Below are 18964 nucleotides of genomic sequence, written 5' to 3'. Positions count from 1 at the left end.
TGGTGTAGAAGGAGTGGCCTTAATTTCATCATCATATTCCTCATCTGAGTTGTAGAAAATGTCTTCAGTGCAACCAGATTTTTAAGGTTTAATAGGAGACGGTGTTGGACTCTGAACATTCAAAATCTCGCAATGAACACTTTGAGAAAGTATTTTTTGATAATTTAATTATTTCTTACTTATTCACTTGCACTCCAATACTTTTATACGATGGTTTTGCTTGGGATGCAGTAGACACAGATAATTTCTATTACATAATATTAATTAAGCCTTCCAACATTAAATTCAAAGGTTATCATTATCACCATCACTTATCAGCTAATTGAATATTAACTTACTTTAGAAGAGTACGTATGGAACTGTGTCGGATCTTCTCTAAAAACTAATTGGGACGCATCTGTTATTTTTAATGATGGTTCACCTAGCTCCTTATTTTTCACTGTCGGATTGGTTTCATCTTCAGACATTGTAGGACATCTTATTCTTGCCTTTTTAAAACCATTTGGGTCTAATACACTTGGAACAGCATTTCTTTTCAAGGAGTGTTGCTTAGTGCCCTTTTGAAAAGTAATCAGATTAAAGTTATCGGTTGTGAAGTGAGCTGAGCATACTCTCCAATTTGAAGGGGGATTATAATCTTCTGATTTTCCTAATGCTTTAATCCATGTCATTATCTTCTGTGGATCTTTTGGAAATGAATGAAACCAAATATCTGATCCTCGGCAATTGGTATAATTATTATCACAGTGTGCTACTACACAAACTGCGCTGCTCGACATTTTCAATCACGCCTCAACTCTCAAATCTCAATATAGTTATTCTCCAAAATTTTCAAACAAACCAAATATGTCGAATTCTAGGTTATCAGTAAATACAGTGAAAAAATTGAGGATTTTTACCTAATAAGAATGGTTAACTTCCAGCTGGCCGACAGAAACGAAATTTGTGAATAATTTACGAAATATAGTCGCGCGAAAAATGAATTTGTGTACTTGAATAAACTTTAAAACCCTAATTTTTTACGAAGCAAACGCTTTAAGAGTGAAAACGGAACTAAATCAAGTAATGAAACAACGGACGGACCAGTTTCACTGAAAAAAATTAAGCAAATGTGTCTGTGATCGGAAAGTGATGGTTCACTGGACACAGGCCACTCTTTATTTGCAGTTGCGACATTTCAGAGTTTTTAGGTACGGGTACAATAACAGGTGTGAGATTAACGTCACACTCTTCAATACTTACAGATTGAGCTTGGTTTGATAATGAAGTATCTTGAAGATACCCCGATTCAGACTTGTTACGGCAACAAAAACTGCCTCTCTATTCATTTGGAAAATCCCACGGATAACAGCCGGTTCCTACGTCGTGCTAAGAACCTTCCAACAGTTGGTGTTGAGGGCCCCGTTCAAGGTTTGAAGACGCTTTAGAAGGACTTTAGGATCCTTTGTCTAGACGTCCATTAGTACGGAGAGTGACCTTCAAAGGTTTCGGCAAGTCACTAGTTTTTTCGAGGGGCTGATCACTCCGCGTAATCGGTGTACAGAGCCGTACCATTGACTGTACTAATGGGATTACGCGTAATCTTTGAAGTCCCTGCCTTTGGCAGTGCTAATCTAAGCGTAATCCGGTGTACAGACTTTCTTAGAGTGGTTAGCCCCTTGTAGTGATGTAAGTCGGGTAAAAACCCAGTGGGTAGGGTATTTTTAAATAGGTATTTACCCGGGTATTTACCCCATGCACGGGTAAATACCCAAAACTAGGATTTTTATGATTAGGACGTTAGTTAGTATCGGGTCGAGTGGAGCTATATGTTATCCTCCTTGTCTACATCTTTTTCTTGGTTTGGGCTTATTAGGTAGGGAAATTTGGGCAAACTACATTTTTAAAAGCAGTTTTATATTAGTCAATTTTATTTCTAGCCTGGGAGTTATTCAAAGATAAAAATAAAGGTGTTGCTTTCATATATAGTGCTGTAAGGAATACAAACATTCTAATGTCAACAAAATGACAAAGTATACCAGGAAATGTTTTAATGGCCCACATGAAATGAATAAAATCCTTAATTGCTCATGTTACTGTTAGTGTTAAGCCTGGTAATAAAATAGTCATGATGAGGAGTCTGAGGAGAGCCAGGGGCAGCAGAGACTGAACTTTCAAGTGATCATCCAGATAATGAATAAATAATATTTAATAGTTATCTCATATGTAATGTTACTATGTAAAATTTGCAAAAAAAGTAAAAAAAAACAATAATTAATATGTAATATGATAATAACTTGATGTGTTTGTGGGTTTTTCAATTGCCGTATTCTTAATTGAATAAATTAAAAAATATTTAACAAAGAAATTAAAGGTGTTTATAAACACCTGGGTATTTATGTATTTTGGGTATTTACCCGGGTAAGTACCTAAGGTATTTACCCTGCGTTATAAATACCCGGGTATTTTACATCACTAGCCCCTTGAGGTTTTTTTTACAAAATGTCTCGTTTCCTGAAGCAACTGTTCGTTAAAGTCAAACTCATTGCGTAACAAATTACCTACAAGCCACACCCCCCAATTTGGAAATTTCAGAATTGAGGTAGAGGGTGTCCCATCTATCCTCTCAAGAAACTCGCAGTGGATGGTTCCCATCTGCTCCTCAGGGAAAACCATCTTTTTTTGGCCCATCTACTTCCTCGTCAATCTACCGTGGCCTCTTGTAGGAAGAGGAGTTACCCTTTGCAGAGTCCTACAATCATCACGTTTGGCATTCTACAGTAAAATTCTTCGTTAATCGTTACACTATTTTCTGCCGATAGGTGTCATTCGATTTCAAGAGTTAAGTTGTTTTCATAATTTGTTCATTATTTTCTTACAAAGAGACGAGCTTCTGAAATATACGTTACCCGCATAGCTTGCCATTTAAAATTTAATAATCGATATGGCAGACCCGTTCGTGAAATTTTTAAAGCCAACATTAGATGTTCAATTAACACGGCAGCAATACTTTGAGACATCCTGTATCTTGAGACAATCATACTTAATCAATAAATATATGGTGGAAATTTTTTATTTATACGATTAAAATAATTATTTAAGCTTCAATGCAATGAATATCTTTTATTGGCCCATGATTGAGGGTGACCCTTAAACAATAGGAAGTCTTCTTTTAGGAAGGAACTAGTATAAATAAGGTTCCAGTCTTAGACTAGATATTTCTGAGTTACGAAAATCTGACACATTTAAGACTATAACAAATCTCACGATTATATACTATTTAATATATCATTCATTACTTATATTTTAAATGTCTATATTGCTACGACACATTTTGATTTATATAAAGTCCTAAATAAGTATTAATTTGACTTAAATAAAGGGAAAATATGAATGCAAATTTCCATCTTTTCGAAGACTTGAATAAGGTTTAAAGTTAAATCCTATACTCTTTGTCGATAAAAATTCCTGCAAGTTAGAAAAATCCTTGTTTCAACCATGCTAAAGTCAGTTGATTTCTGGAATTTAAAAGTATGCTCGAGTATGTATTTTTAATACTAAATAAAGTGTAATTCAAGTTAAAATTATGGATAAGTAATTTGGAAATTTTTTAACAGTCTGTATTTTGAAAACCGCTTAATTTAAAATATATGAAGGTCTTTTTAGTATTTTCTGAAAATCAGAAATTATAATATTCTCGACGATATACGTATACCCTTAAAATTTCAAAACTATACCCATAATAGTTTTTGAGAAAAATACGATATCAGAACGAAAATAGACACTGCAGAGTGGAAACATTATGTTACATTGCAAAGTGTTTTATCCTACGCCACGGTATAGCCTAAGGCCAGCTGTAGAACTTCCATTGCCTTATTGAGATTTTGGATAACATGTAAGAAAAAATTTGTTTCGCTTTCAAAAAAATTATTTCGTAATACTTCACTGTATTTAATCATTGATGGTAAATTATCATATGGGGAACAGCAGAAAAAATGAAAAGCTACTACATCACCCGCGGTTCATCGAACGGGATATTCTTACACGTGCACTTGTCACTTGTATCTCTACAGTTACAGTCATAGTCCTCTGGGCACAGTTTGTCGCCCTTCTTCGGGTAGTATTTGCATACTGGAAATAAAAGGATGAAAATTTCACAGGATCTGAGTTTGAGTTGATTATCCTATTCTCATTTCGCTAATTGTTTGATTATAGTCTGTTAACCAAAGATCATTTAAATAATTATATGATCAGGTATTGAGAACACTCCATGAGCAGTTACCAGATTACCCTACTGTCAGGTAAACGTAAACGAAAAATCACCGATAACGACTTATTTGAAGTAAATTGTAGAAATGTTTACACTTGTAAATTAAATAATTGAATCTGAAAATCAAATATTGGCCATTAAAGCATGCCTTTCTTTTCTGAGGGTAATTAATTTCGAAATTGAGGAAAAAACGAGTTTCCGGTCGTGTTTATTGCCATCACACTGACCTGGCTGAAATTATGTTAACCAAGAAAGTGGAGTCTGACGAGTAAACCCTTTCGACAATTACGTAATAACTATCAATAACCGAAATCAATTAGTGTCCTATGTAATGTTCTTTAAACCACCGTTAATTTTAGAGAAATAATATCAGCGCTCAAATAAATATGGCTAATTTTATTTTATCAATAACAATCCTCTACAGTACGTACAATATATCAGTTACCCTCTAATCCTCTATATTAACTTCAATATCGAAAGTGCACAACTACCCTTTATATTAAGTGGCGGAGTGGTTAGCACTTTCGCCTCGCAGCAAGAGGAGCCGGGTTCAATCCCAGCTTGTGGCACTGGGTGAAAACTCGGAACAACTCCTTCCGCGTTGAGTTTGCAAGTTCTCTCCCCACTGGTTTAAGGGGTTTTTCCCCCGAGTTCTTCGGTTTCCCCTTCCATAAAAACTTGTCTAGGTTAACGGTAATAGTTAGTGTAGGGAGCTGTTGGCTTGATCTCGTGGCATGCAGGGCTTGCCACTACCCTCCTACACATTGTAGCCCGGCCACCTGAATTAAGGGCTTCAAAAGTCACATGATGACTTAGGCCTAAGGTGGTGCCTTGGGTATTAGCCTAGCTAGCTGATTATTAGTCTAATCTCGCAACTACCTTCTATTTTAATTACAACATCTCATATACTGTCTATATTATGTACACTATCACAACTACCCTCTATATTAAGAACAATATCTCAACTACCCTCTATAATCTATACAATATCTCAACTACCCTCTATATTAAGTACATGTTCTCAATAACCCTAGCATTAAGTACAACATATCCATCACCCATTTCACTAAATAATTCGGCAAAAAAAGAATTAATAACCTAAGAGTTTCTTCAGTTCCCAATCCATTGGTCTTCAACATTTATAAAATAACTCTTAATATGCTCACCATCATAAGGTTTGAGAAAGTCATTCGCTTGCGCCAAGCGAGTGCACACGCTAGCCATCATCAGAGCCACTGCCATCGCGAAATACACCAGGCCAAATTTCATCGCTGCTGTCGAGACTGATTTCTTTCGAACCTTTGTAACGATTTTGATGGTTACTTACATGGTCAAGACCCTTATTGCAACCAGATCTCTCAATTCGTTGAAAAAAATAGTTAAACCAATTTTGAAAATTCTGATTTAGGATATTCTTATTAAGATATAGTTAAAGTTCATATGCACAGCCCCCTATCAAGGAGATGCTTCCCTGCAAAGCAAAGGCGCCCCTGACTTATATCCGGTTTTGTCATTGCGCATGCTCGGGAAATTTTATCGTTTGACGTCATCGAAGTGAATGTTCCCGCATTTTTTCGTCGTTTTGCCGAGTTTCGCATAAGCCTCTGAGCAGTTCGTTTTTGTCTATATTATTATTATATAATTATATGTATATTTATTTTATTCTATTTTCGTATATTTATTTATAATTGATTTACATTCTTTATTTTACCACATTTACGTGGACACCCGAGTTTCTTAAATGTAATCGTTGGCCTAAGCTCGCGTAAGCCTCGCCCTATTATAAAAATGGGTTATTGTTCCGTGTATGGCTGCACATCTTCAAGCGCAACACCTGGAAATAGTTTTTTTCGGTTTCCCCTTGCTAATGAAGTATTATTAAAGAAATGGATTGTGAAAATTAAACGGAAAAACTTTAAACCAACCAAGTTTTCAAGATTATGTCAACTGCACTTTGAAAAGGAATGTTTTGAACCAGGTAGTAGCGATGAATTTTTGTTATCCATTGGATTCACTGGCAAAAAGCTTCCTAAGTTAAAATCAGACGCTGTGCCCACGATTTTTTCGTATAATCAAACCAAGTCGAGTAAAGATGCCCAAGAAACAATTAAAAGGCCAGCCGCTGAAAAACGAAGACGTAAAAATGTTGTTAATCAGTTGCTCAGTGAACATGTAACAAGCGAACCGGAGGTTAGCTGTGGGGAAAAGATTTTCGAAGCTTCAGCTACTACTGTGGATTATGAATCTGTCTCTAATTTTCTTGACACAAAAGAAGACTCAAGAGTGCATACTGCTTGTTAAACTGACCCGTGGATTATTAACCTTAAAACCCAAGGCCCCCGAACTAATGACTCCGAGAAAAAAACATTTAAATCTTGTTACACACAAACAAGTACCACAAAGAAAGTCAAGACTCTTAGAAAATGTAACTTTACTTAAATTTTTATTTTATTATAAATAATTTATAACTATATCTAATTTGCTCGGAATTATGTTGTAGGTATTCAAACTGATGATAAAAAACCTCTGCTTCAGCAACCCAATGTAATATTGTATTCGCCAACGACAATTTAGATGCCCCAGAGAATGATAGTTTTTAAACTCAGAGCAGTGATGAAAATATGCCAGAACGTAATCCTAGTCAACCTAATAATGACCCAGACTTTCTACCAGATACTTTTTCCAAGTAAGAAAATCTTTTAAATAAAACCTTTCCATATAAATAAATGTGGTTGTTTTATAGGTCTGAATCAGGATCGGATGACGAAGAGAAACCACAATCGTTTGAACGCAAATATATTGTCTTTGAAAGCTGCTTGTGACTCTTTTTTCAACTTGTTTCATTTGCAACCTCCCTTGCATCGCAAGAATCAAACGTACAGTTGGATCTATGGTTACGGTGGAGTCTGAATGTCCGAGACGTCACGTAAGAACTTGGAACAGTCAACCTATGAGTGGAATAATGCCTTTTGGAAATTTATTTGCCGCTGCTTCAATATTATTTTCTAGAAGTCTCTCCTCTACTGTGATAAACATGTTTAAATTTATGCAAATACCATTCATTTCTCTGCGAACTTTCTTTAAAATTCAAAAGTGTTATCTCTACCCAAGTATTCTTTTACGGTGGAAAAAAGAGGAAAATGAAATTATGTCAAAGTGTAAAATGAACGGAGAAAGACATAACTTTGGAGGCGACGCGAGAATGGACAGCCCTGGTGAGGATTAAATGAACTGGTTGTGTGTCAAAAGTCCTAATTATTATTCTTCATTTAGGTCACAATGCAAAGTTTGGATCCTACACTATAATGAACCTAACCAATGGAGAGATAGTAACATTTCAACTTGTGCAATGTAACGAAGTGAAATCATCAAATGCAATGGAACTTGAAGGACTTAAAAGATGCATGGGTTTTGGAAGAACAAGAAGTTTACCTACAAACACTCGTTACATATAGGCATGTACAAGTTCGAAAGTATCTTAGAGAGAATTATCCGGAGGTAGAGCATCAATTCGACGCTTGGCATATAACGAAAGCCATAGGTAAAAAGTTAACACAAGCTTCTAAATATACCGATTGCGACCGAATTGGAGAGTGGAATCAAAGTATCCAGAATCATCTCCACTGGTCGGCTTGTAGTAGTCCTGGAAGACCGTTTGATAAGAGGGGCAAGTGGTTAAGTTTGCTTAATCACGTTTCAAATAAGCATGAAAATCATGATTTGCCATACTTGCACGCATCAACCGATTGATGAAAGTAGGAGAAAAAAGAAATGGATACACGAAGGTATGGAACTAGAGCCTTCTAGCGGACAAAGCTAGAACTTCGCGAACTCCTGTATTTCCAGCAGGTAACCACACTAAGGCTCGGCGAGGCAACCTTAGCAGACGAATTCCAGCAGTTTCGCGAAGTTCTCGTTTTGTCCTCTAGAACTTCTAGAAAGCTCTATGGGAAACTAAATGGCTTTAGTTTACTGTATGCTAATTTTCTACAACTAGGTTCATTGGCCCATGTACAGCTCTCCAAGATTGTCAGAAATACACGACTGTGTAATGATATCAAAATGGTATCTAGTGAAGGCCAAACTAGTAGCTTAGAAGGATATCACTCGCAGCTATCAAAAAAAGCCCCCAAAAATGTACATTTCTTTTACGAAGGAATGTTATGCAGGTAAAATTTAATTACTTCTAAACCAAAGTTGAAATAATTTTAAATATATTATTAATTTTTTTAAATTTAGATTAAGTCTTGCTGCACTACATAACAATGAAAATTGTAAGAGGGTACAAAAAGAAACTGCAGAGGGAAACCCACAGTACAGAATGCGCTTTCCAAAGGCCAAAAAAGGAGAATGTGTAGTATCAATTATTAAAGAGGATGCTACTTATGGTAGTTTGCTATTAATTTATAAAACTCGCTAATTGACCTACTCACTTATTTTTTTAATTTGTTGTTCTTTTACAGATTATGTAAATGAATTATTACAAATGGTTTTGGAAAGGAGGAGAGTGGCACCAACCTACAAAGCTGCTGAAAAGCTACTCGAATTAGAACCAAAAATACCTGTAACACCTCCAATGTCTAGCACCTATAACCATCCTGAAAAATCGGAGTTAATAGCGAAACATGTTTCAAGGTTTGGTAAAAAATAAAATAGAACCATATGAATTTTTATCTATATAACACCAATGTGTTTTTTTAATAAAATTTTGCTTATAAATGAGACTAGGCTTTTACAATATTTAAAATAGTTACATATTAAAAATGACTTAAAATTCAATTTAATCATTTAATCACAAAATGCTTCATGCTTCAATATTAAAAATGTCTAAAATGCTTTAAAGTATTATTAAATGCCTAGGAAACAACTAACTAGAAATTGGCTAATTTAAAAAAAGAATTACACCCAAATAGAAAAATTACCACCTTACGCATACATAAAGTTAGTATACACGAAATTTGGATTGGGAAATGTTTCTCTTATCTTGCGAACGACACATGCCGGGATTACAACCCTATTTCTGAAACCAATAGTTGTATACATCCATCGTATAAATTGACGATAGGCTGTATATCGGAATTTCCTAATAAAAAAATTAGAAACTGCGGGCAAAAAATATCCAGCCAAAAGAATGGACGCTGTAGCACCCTCTATTAGCCTCTTAGTGTAATTTAGTAACCTTCAAAATAGTAATCTTACTCATTTTGGTTTAAATTTCTGGCATTCACCCCCAGTCTACTCATTTCTTGGCTAACATAAGCTGTGTAAGCTGTGCGTAACACCTCCACTTCCAAACAATTTCATTGAAAACCTCTATGATAAATTATGCAAATAAAATTTGACTCAATCGCTCTATTATTGACAGTGGCTTGTTCAACGCAGCAAACACACTCCAAAGCACTGGGCATAATTTCGCAATTCTTGCACATACACCTAAACAATAACATAAAAATTTAATTTAGAAAGTTACATACTATATATATATAAAAAATTAAATAACTTGCCAAGAGTTATCTATGAGCCTGTCTTCTAGGTTCAAACTATCATCAGATGAACTACCATCATTTATATGATCATCCTCATTTTCACTTTCATCCAAAAAGAGCTTGTAGTAGGCTTGGTAACATTTCATTTAAACCATGTGTTTATGATGGGACTCTCGCCGATGACGTCAGTGAATAGATGCGCGCGCGTACTTCCGTTTTGTGATTTCCCCGCGAATTTAGAAACTTTTCGTCTGCTGCTATTCGCGTTTTATTTAATTCATAACTTATTTTAATAATATTTTTGATTATATTTAAAGTATATCTACCTATAAAAAAGTTTTATTTAGTTGTGCATATGAACTTTAAGACGAAGGATTTCAATGTTTGAAATTGATTAACTTATTAGAATTAATAAAAATAAACGTGAACTTTGAAATATAAATTAAAATGGTACCATGGTATTACTAGAATAAATGATAAGCTAGTGCACTGCTTTCCTAGTGGGATTACCTTAAGGGTGATCTAGAGAAAGTTACTGCCAATAACGGCTAATTACAGAATAATCTTTAAAACCAAATATAATACTAAATTATTTTTCCAAACTTCCAGACATCTTAAATATAACCGCAATTGTAACCGTTCGACAAATTGAACTAATACAGCCGATAAAAATTCTAATTGAAAGTTTAAATTGACCGGTTTAAACTAATTTTGGATACCTTAGCGGAAATACTACACACAGGTCCCGACGACTCTGTGGCAACCTTAGCAGAACGAACCCGTTGCTCTTTCCGTACCCTTAATTAGTTATTGTTTTTAACTTCAGTACTCCTACACTCTTAAAAAAACGGGTGCTTCATAACACCTTTTTCTTCGCCACAAATATGACAACTTCCAGATACTTAATGTACACCCTTTCGCGATACAAAGTACACCTTTTGAAACGAAAATACTCCTGTTTGTAACAGAAACTACACCTTTAAATGTATGCAATTGCACCCTTTTTCGGCAGTAACTACACCTTTAAAATTATACAATTACAATGTATACCTTTTGGTGGCATAAAATACACCTTTAAAGAGTCATTTTGTACCTTTAAGCATTAAATCATGCCTTTAAAGGTGGCAATACGCGTATTAAAAGGAAAAATCAAACCCGTGAAGGAGTTCAAAACCCTTTTAAAGAGTTATAGAACACCTTTAAATAATAAATGCACACTCTTAAAGGTGTAATTTGCACCTGGTGAGAGTTACATCTCACCTTTAAAGTGTACAATCACAATTCAAAAGGTGTAGATACACAATTTAAAAGATAAAAATTGCACCTGATAAGAGTTGAATCGCAAATACAGAGTTGTAATTAGGTTCTTTTAAAACGTAAAATCACTCTTTTAAAGGTGTAAATGCTCACTTTAAAACAGAGAAATTGCACTTGGTAAGAGATAAATAACACCTACAGAGGTGTAAATACGTCTTTTTAAAGAGTAAAATCACACTTTCAATGGTGTAAATACACACTTTAAAACAGTTTAGTTGCACCTGGTAAGACTTTAATCACACCTTTAGATTTATAAATATGCCCATTTAAGGAGTAAAATCACTGTTTTAAGGGTATAAATATGCCCCTTGCAAAGTAAAATCACACCTTTAATAAATAAATTAACCTATAAATCTGTTTAAATGACCTTTTAAAAGGTACATTGCACCTAATAGCTCACACACAATTGTAAAAGTTTTAGTATGCCATATGAAAGTGTTCAAGAACCCCTTTTGTCGGTTTGAAAAACACCCTTGAAAGATTGTTAAAGGAATTGTGTTTCTAATAAATACTATTTTACCAATAGAAACAGTGAAAACACAAAAAACTAATGTAGTTGAATACAAATTGATATTTATTTTTAAATTAATATATATTTTTTCATTTCACATCGTTTCAATTAAACCAATTCGAAGAAGTTGTTTTTCAATGAAGAAAGTGTAAAAGCTTAAAGCACGGCAAAGTGATCGAGACAGTTTTTAAAAATTTCAGTATTACCAAAGCAACACAACAACGAACCGGCTACACCTAAGACGTAAATAAAACTGCGACAAGGAACAATAATGCCCGGGGTGTTTTATACCGAAAACCAAACGTGTAAAAAAAGTATTATTATCTGTTAAAAAACCGAATGACGGAGAGATAAAATATGTATAAAAACTTATTGATAGCTTAAGCACGAAAAAATATCTTTATCGTATTTTATTTAAAGGAAAAGTCCAGGTTGGGTAAAACTTGGGTCTATTTCAAAGATTATGTTTAAAAATGCTCAAAAATACCAGTCGTAAAATTGTATATTTTTTTAATGACGAGAAATTAATTTTTAAACGAGCAAAATTTACCCGCCAAGTGAGCTGCCATTTTCTTTCGTCTTCCCTCAGACAGGCCGCACGCGGAGCAAGCGCGCGCTGGGAACAGAGCGCTGTTATAGCGCGAACAGCGCCTGATTAAAGTCCTAAAACGTCACCGCGAAACAAAATGGCAGATCGCTTGGCGGGGAAATTTGGCTCGTTTAAAAATTTATTTCTCGTCATTAAAAAAAGATACAATTTTACGACTGATATTTTTGAGTATATTTAAACATGATCTTTGAAAGAGATCCAAGTTTTACCCAACCTGGACTTTTCCTTTAACTAATCACCCTCGATTAAGATATTACTTGAGGCGTAATTTCTGATCATCTCGGACCAGCTCTGTTACGTAGAATTCACGGATGTTGATACGCTTTGCGCAGTGGGGAAATTTGGGGTTGTGGATCATTTCATTGGCCCAGGCGTTGTAGATTTTCAAGCCAGAAGTCAAAAATTGACACTAAAGCCCAGGTTGGACTGAAACTTTCGACTTAACATGATAATAGGTGTCACTATCAATCAAAAACATGATATTTATTGGTCATTATTTCTTCTTTAATTCGCATTTTATAGAAATTTTAACACTTCTTGCTTAAACCAATAAGTAAATTAAACAATAAGATATAAATTCCAATAACATTTAAAAACAGATAATTATTCACAAATATTTACAAACTATATATATGCAATTATTTGATTTTTGATTGTCATTTAATAATACGATGTGCATAAACCTGTAGTATTAAATGTGTGATTTAACCCTACAAATGGGCGTATTAACACGTTTAAAGGTGTGATTTAACTCTTAAAAAGGCGTATTAACACTTTGGCAAATCGGTGTTAATTTGGATCCCGAGAGGTGTTAATTCAGATCTTAAAAGGTGCTAATTAGAACATAAAAAGTGTAATCTAATCATTTATGGGTGTCACTTCGATCTTCAAAAGGGTGTTTTTAACAGTATAAAAAGAGTAACTACACCTTCCTAAAAGGTGCTTCTAATACCATTTATGTTTCAATATTCGTAGTATATGGTGTAGAGGTAATCCTTGACAAGGGCGCTTTTAAGGTTTCCCTAAACACCTTTTTTGTAAGATAAAACCTCTTTATTATATGCTCTTTTAACACCTTACTTTTGCCCTAAAGGGTGTGGTGTAACTCCCACAAAAGGTGTAATAATGGTGTTTAAACCTATCTCACTCCTTTATAACACCCATTGGAGACTTTTTTCATTCCTTAACAAGAGGCTATACACCATTTTCACACCCCTTTCAAACCATTATAACACCCTTAAACACCTTTATAACGCCTTTATTTTTAAGAGTGTATCTCATTCTCCGTCGTCGTGGCTTCAATGATGGCTCGCAACAGGTTACGTTGGGGTTCACGAACTTCATTCACTCTTTAAATGTATCATTGGATTTTTACCCTGATTCCGGCCTAATGGCGCCTTCTTAACAAAGAACGAACTTGAGCCCCAAAACTCGGTGGCCGCACACTTTCTGGAGAACAGGTCCACTAGTCTAAGAATGGACGTTCTTCTCCAGTTCGAGAAGACGACTCTCTTTTCCCGCGCGCAACACTTGCGTGACACGTGCTTGTCCCGTCCTTCTTGGATTAAATAAATAAAAGCCCCACAGTGTCCTTGGTACATTGGAAGAATACCAGCGGAACCGCGAACACAAATATGTACATACTAATACTAGAGGTATAGGCCTACATTCTAAACATTGCACTGGGTTTCGAAATACTTCGAGGCCTGTCACTCGATCGAGTCTGAATATTAGAGAGCAGGAATGCCAGGCTGGGCCCTTTCCAAAGATCCTTCTTCGGCGAAATAGGCCTTCAACCTCTGCAACTATTTAAATAATTTCAGAAAAACTTTTCGCCACAAAATTTAATTAACACAAGTACCAAAACATTGGTTACACTTTCGATGGAAACAGTTGAGTTGCGTTTATATTAAAAACCTTTAAGCTCCCAGCAACAAAAAATTGGTATTTATAGGTCGTTATGAACCGAGATTTGGTAAAATGTATTGAAAAAGGGAAGGCAGCTTACCAAAGGTGAACCAAAGAATTGCGCTGGATGAAAAGGTAGTGTGAAACCTGACCGTTATCAGGAGCCAAGAGTGTACGGTGCCAAAGACAGTCGAATAATGCCAGACTAAACCAAGTCCGATTTTTAGTTTTAGCGCTGGTACAAGTAACTTTAGCAATTCTAATAAATTGTTATTCAAAATTATAACCTATTCAAAAAAGACCCGATTTTTTACTAAATTCGTGGATAGCATTTAGTCGTATTTTATTTTGGGTAATCTTTCAGACGTTAATTATTGTTGACATTTTAAAAACAATTGCTAGTTCACAAATCATCAACTTTTCTTTCAACGTTTTATATTTAGTTAAAACAATTGTAATATTAATTTAAATTTAAAATACAAGTCATACTTATACAGAAAAACTAGATTATAACAATAATGCATTATTTCAACGTAAAAAAAGGACTGTAATGAAACGATTTCAAGTTCATCTTAAAGCAGCACAGGATCTAAGAATATGAACCTACCCTGTTAAATAAATCATACCAGAAAATTTCGTCTTCCGAATTGGTTATTTTATACGCTGGTGACGTGTAAAATTACGTTTGGGCTCCTTTCCAATCACGGCAAGGATATTAGACTATTGTGCCCACTAATCATCTTACCAATTTCACTTTCCTTAAATATACATTAACTATTTCCACAAAAAACTATCACGATCAGAAATGTCGTTATCGCAATATCCGAAAAATTATCACAAATGAAACTAAATTTTTCTTTATAAATGTTTTTTGTTCAACTTTTCTTTTTTGATTTTGATCAATTGCATCATTCGCGCGATTAGTATGGATTGGGCGTAAAATTTTGCCCAACATAATTTCCAGTAGCGTTATATCGCCATATTCGCATGATAGTGCTATTTTAAAATGTGGTAGTATTAACGGCGTATTCCTGGAGAACAGATGGAGGGATGCGCTATTACAGATATTACACCCTTAATATACCATTAAAACACCCTTTTTTAAGAGTGTGGTTAGTTTTGTTACCTCCTTTCCAGTAATAGTAAAGTATGTTCAATACTTTATAAACAAGAGCGCACATCCATTTCGTCATTAAAACCACAAGCTCCTCTGATATGGGCTACACTGAGAGAACAATTTTCTGTTAAAAATACGGAAAATCTCTGGAGTCCAAATACTCCAGAAATGTGCTATATTTTATACAGGTCTGTATGTATTACAAGTTTGCAGACCAAACCTGTATTTTATAAAGAAAATAATATTTGTATAATCACCGATACTACATTGCAAAATTTACAAAAGTGATGTAATAAAAACAGATAATCATATTTATGTTATACAGAAAAACATAAAATTCGTTTTAAAGATTTACATAACTTAGTGTTATTTATTAAAATTCTTCTGTAATAAAAACAGTAAATTATGTATTACAAACACAAAATAGGGTTTAACAATATACAAAAGACTTTGGTATAAATAACAGTAAATTATGTATTAAAACATAAAATTCGTTTAAACGTTTTACACAACTTACTGTTATTTATAAAAATTCTTCAGTAATAAAAACCGAACATTCGTATTAACGATAAACAGAAAACCTGTATAAATAACAGTAAATTATGTATTAAAAACACAAAACACGTTTTAACGATTCACATAACTTAGTGTTTTTATAAAGAAGTCTTATGTAATAACAACTGAAAATTTGTTTCAACGATTTACACAAGACTTCTGCATAAATATCAGTAAGTTAAATAATAAAAACAGAAGTTGCTTTAACAATTTAGAGATGACTTCTTTATAAGAGGAAATTGCTGACTTTACAGCAAAATACGCAACACAAACAAAAATCATTAACCATTTACAGAAGAATCCAACTAAAAAGATGCCAAACAGTATGCAGTGTCCAATTGTGCCTATCCGTGTAATTAGTAATATTAAAAAAGACAATGTGATAAGATGAGTTCATAGAAAAAACCAGATAAAATTTATAAAAAGTATTTAATGAAACCCACATTTACAGCCAATCGTATTGCGACAGTTTATTTATCAAAAACATAATTTTGACATTCACCTAATCACCTCGTCTTTAGGATTTTCAGATGGGATTTTTGCAACGCATCTATAAAGAACAGTTTTTACCTCTCCGAGGGGACTATGTCCCCTAGGAGGGGTTATACAACCACCGTGTCTGTCTGTGGGTCTGTCTGTCAGGCCTGCGAACGCGTTCGCATTTTCGGTGCAAAGTGTAATCACTGCGTACGCAGTTCCTCGAAGGATTGGCAAAACCATCGTGTGACGTTGAGCGTTAACGTTCACCGGATATTTCGCTATCGTTATGTGGTAGATCGTGATTGTTGAGTTCGTGTTGTGACTGTTGTGGGGGTTGAGTTTGTGTTATGATTGTTGTGGATGTTGAGTTCGTGTTATGACGATTGCGGATGTTGAGTCTGTTGTGTTTGTATGGGCGTTTTCTCTCCAACTTCTTCTTAATGACTTTGGGACGGACCGAGTGCTGAGTTCACCGCCGAGCCATTGACTTCCTTAGGGAAAATATTCAAGTAAAGGAACAATTATGATAAGGCGGGTTTTTTTACTAAACGGATTAATACAATCACTGTATATATTGTTTATTGAATGATAATTATTCAAAACTCCCGCGGAAACTATATCAAAGTAATAATATAGCGCCACCGTGTGGAGAACTATCAATCAAACCGGGTAAAAAATATAATCTCTTAAATTTTTCGAACTTTAGTCAAATCTTGACGGGTCTAAAAAATGCCAAATAAACGTATATAAAGCCGTTGCCGCCAAAATGGAAGATTTAGTCTTTCTTAGTTCTTGGCTGTCAGACGAACTACTACAGGACGGGGTCCTGGTGTCGGTCAAAAGTTATGAGGTTACTTTGCGGTTTTAATTAGTATTTTCGGTCTTCGGTCAAGGAAAGAGTTAAATTGTGTTTCGCGTTTGGAACGTGAGCGAATGGACTTAAGTGTATGAACAGTGCGTGTTTAAGACTGAAAGTATTAAAGTAATTGTGAACTAACTCAAGGCAGCTGTAAGATAAAATTGATTGTTTTATTTTTTGAATTGGAATAACCTAATTATACCCTTGAAATTATCAACTCAACCTGTGAGGCTAATTAAGTAGATTGGAAGTAATTAGTAGCGAACAGCTCTCAGCTGTTAATTAAGACAAGAGTTTATAGTAAGGTAGTTTGAATTTAGTTAAAATTACTCAGTATAATTTATAATATTTACTTAAGTGTAAGTGTGTTTTGGATTATGTTTCAATCACGATGAACTAAGACAAATCTAGTCTTAGACACTTAAGTACCAGTTCTGTACAATTACGTATTAGGGATATATATTGTTGGGTTATTGATGAAAGTTAAATCTAGAACGTTCCATAGACTGTTCTGAATAAAAATAAACATTTATAATTTTGCATAATTCTGGTTGCCATTTGATTTTCTAATCACTCGCCCACAACATTACAGTTCTGGCAATCCCGAATCAACTAAATTGTCGATATAATGGCGACGGGAAATAATTCTCGTAAATTTATCGCGCGGCCTTAGTGAATATTCTTTTAACAATATATCGATAAACTATCGTTTAATTAAAATCAGCCCGATTCCGTTAAAATTATAAACCAAAAAGCGAACGGTCGTTATAATACCCTCTGTAGATATATCTTTCATTAAAATTTGCTTTGTATTATATTCAACTGACAAACTTGTACCGTAAATAGGGTTAAATTCAATTGTACATTGTTATAGTACGTCTAACTCACTGTTGTAACTACTTAACTTATGATATTCTGAATAAATTAAAATTGGTCGTTTCATCTCAATTATTTTAATTATAATTAAAATTTTATACCGGGCGGGATAGAACTGGGATAACATTTTTAACAAGTAACTCTTAATTGCGGAGATATATCTTTAAGGGTTATCTCAAGAAATTAATAGCACTAGGGACAATTCTTCCGAGGAGAGGTATATTTTGGCTTGCCAACTTGTTAGTTTTTACGATTTCTTCAATTAAAAGAATTTCCATCTAATAGGCTCGCAATATGAGGGTTTATATCTGTAGTAAGGTTTAGGTAACACGGCTGCAATGACGGTATTTAGCACCTGGATAAAAATTATGTTTTAAACTCTCCCCAAAGAAAAAAAAATTATACAGCAAATATATCAGATATAAAAACCTAACTCAAATATCATAAATAATTTACTATAATATCTCGCCTAAAGCTGATTTTATGTGAATCATTAAAAAAAACCTTGTAGCAATTGCTATGCCTGTGAAGCTTTCCACTAAACCAAACTCTGGAATTGTTTGTCGTATTCTCAAAATATTAGAGCGGACAGGTTAAGCGAGCACCTGAAAAAGTATAGGCGTCACTTTAAGAACAGATCGAAACAATTACAATTGTTAATTAAACATAAGTCTTCATTTAGAAATATAAGTATTGCATATTCTCGGTAAGCCCTGGCTGCAAGCTGCCTTTAATAAACTAAAATTTGAGACAAGATTGTATTGGGGTAAGACTTTGGGACAGACACTACCCTCCCTGGTCTACAGTTAGAGAACAAGAATCTAGCAAAAGTGTCTGCTGAAGCTATGGCTCTGTTTCACGTGATCTTACTTTTGAAATATTTAGGTGGGTGTAAGCCAATAACAAACACTATCGCACTAAAAATACCACTCTAGCAAAAGCATTTAAATTGAGACTAAAAACATTATAACTCTAAGGAAACACTGCGAATTTTAA

General features: G+C 34.4%; 1 protein-coding gene across 1 annotated transcript; it reads right to left on the bottom strand.

The window, feature by feature from the left end:
• Positions 1–79: 79 nt before the first annotated feature.
• Positions 80–14335, bottom strand: LOC149962885 (THAP domain-containing protein 1-like). The gene is made up of 5 exons (XM_090180232.1): positions 14182–14335; positions 5416–5548; positions 339–4110; positions 180–270; positions 80–111 (listed from the first exon to the last, which is right to left on the bottom strand). The coding sequence occupies exons 3-4, from the start codon at positions 777–779 to the stop codon at positions 265–267; spliced, it is 447 nt and encodes a 148-aa protein (XP_090036358.1). The 5' UTR covers positions 780–4110; positions 5416–5548; positions 14182–14335; the 3' UTR covers positions 80–111; positions 180–264.
• Positions 14336–18964: the final 4629 nt, after the last annotated feature.

This window comes from Leiobunum rupestre, chromosome 1 (genome assembly GCF_980474605.1).
Source record: "Leiobunum rupestre chromosome 1, qqLeiRupe1.1.hap1, whole genome shotgun sequence".
In the NCBI taxonomy this organism is placed as follows: domain Eukaryota; kingdom Metazoa; phylum Arthropoda; class Arachnida; order Opiliones; family Sclerosomatidae; genus Leiobunum; species Leiobunum rupestre.
Note: the sequence above shows the minus strand (reverse complement) of the source record. Positions and strands in the feature narration are given on the sequence as shown.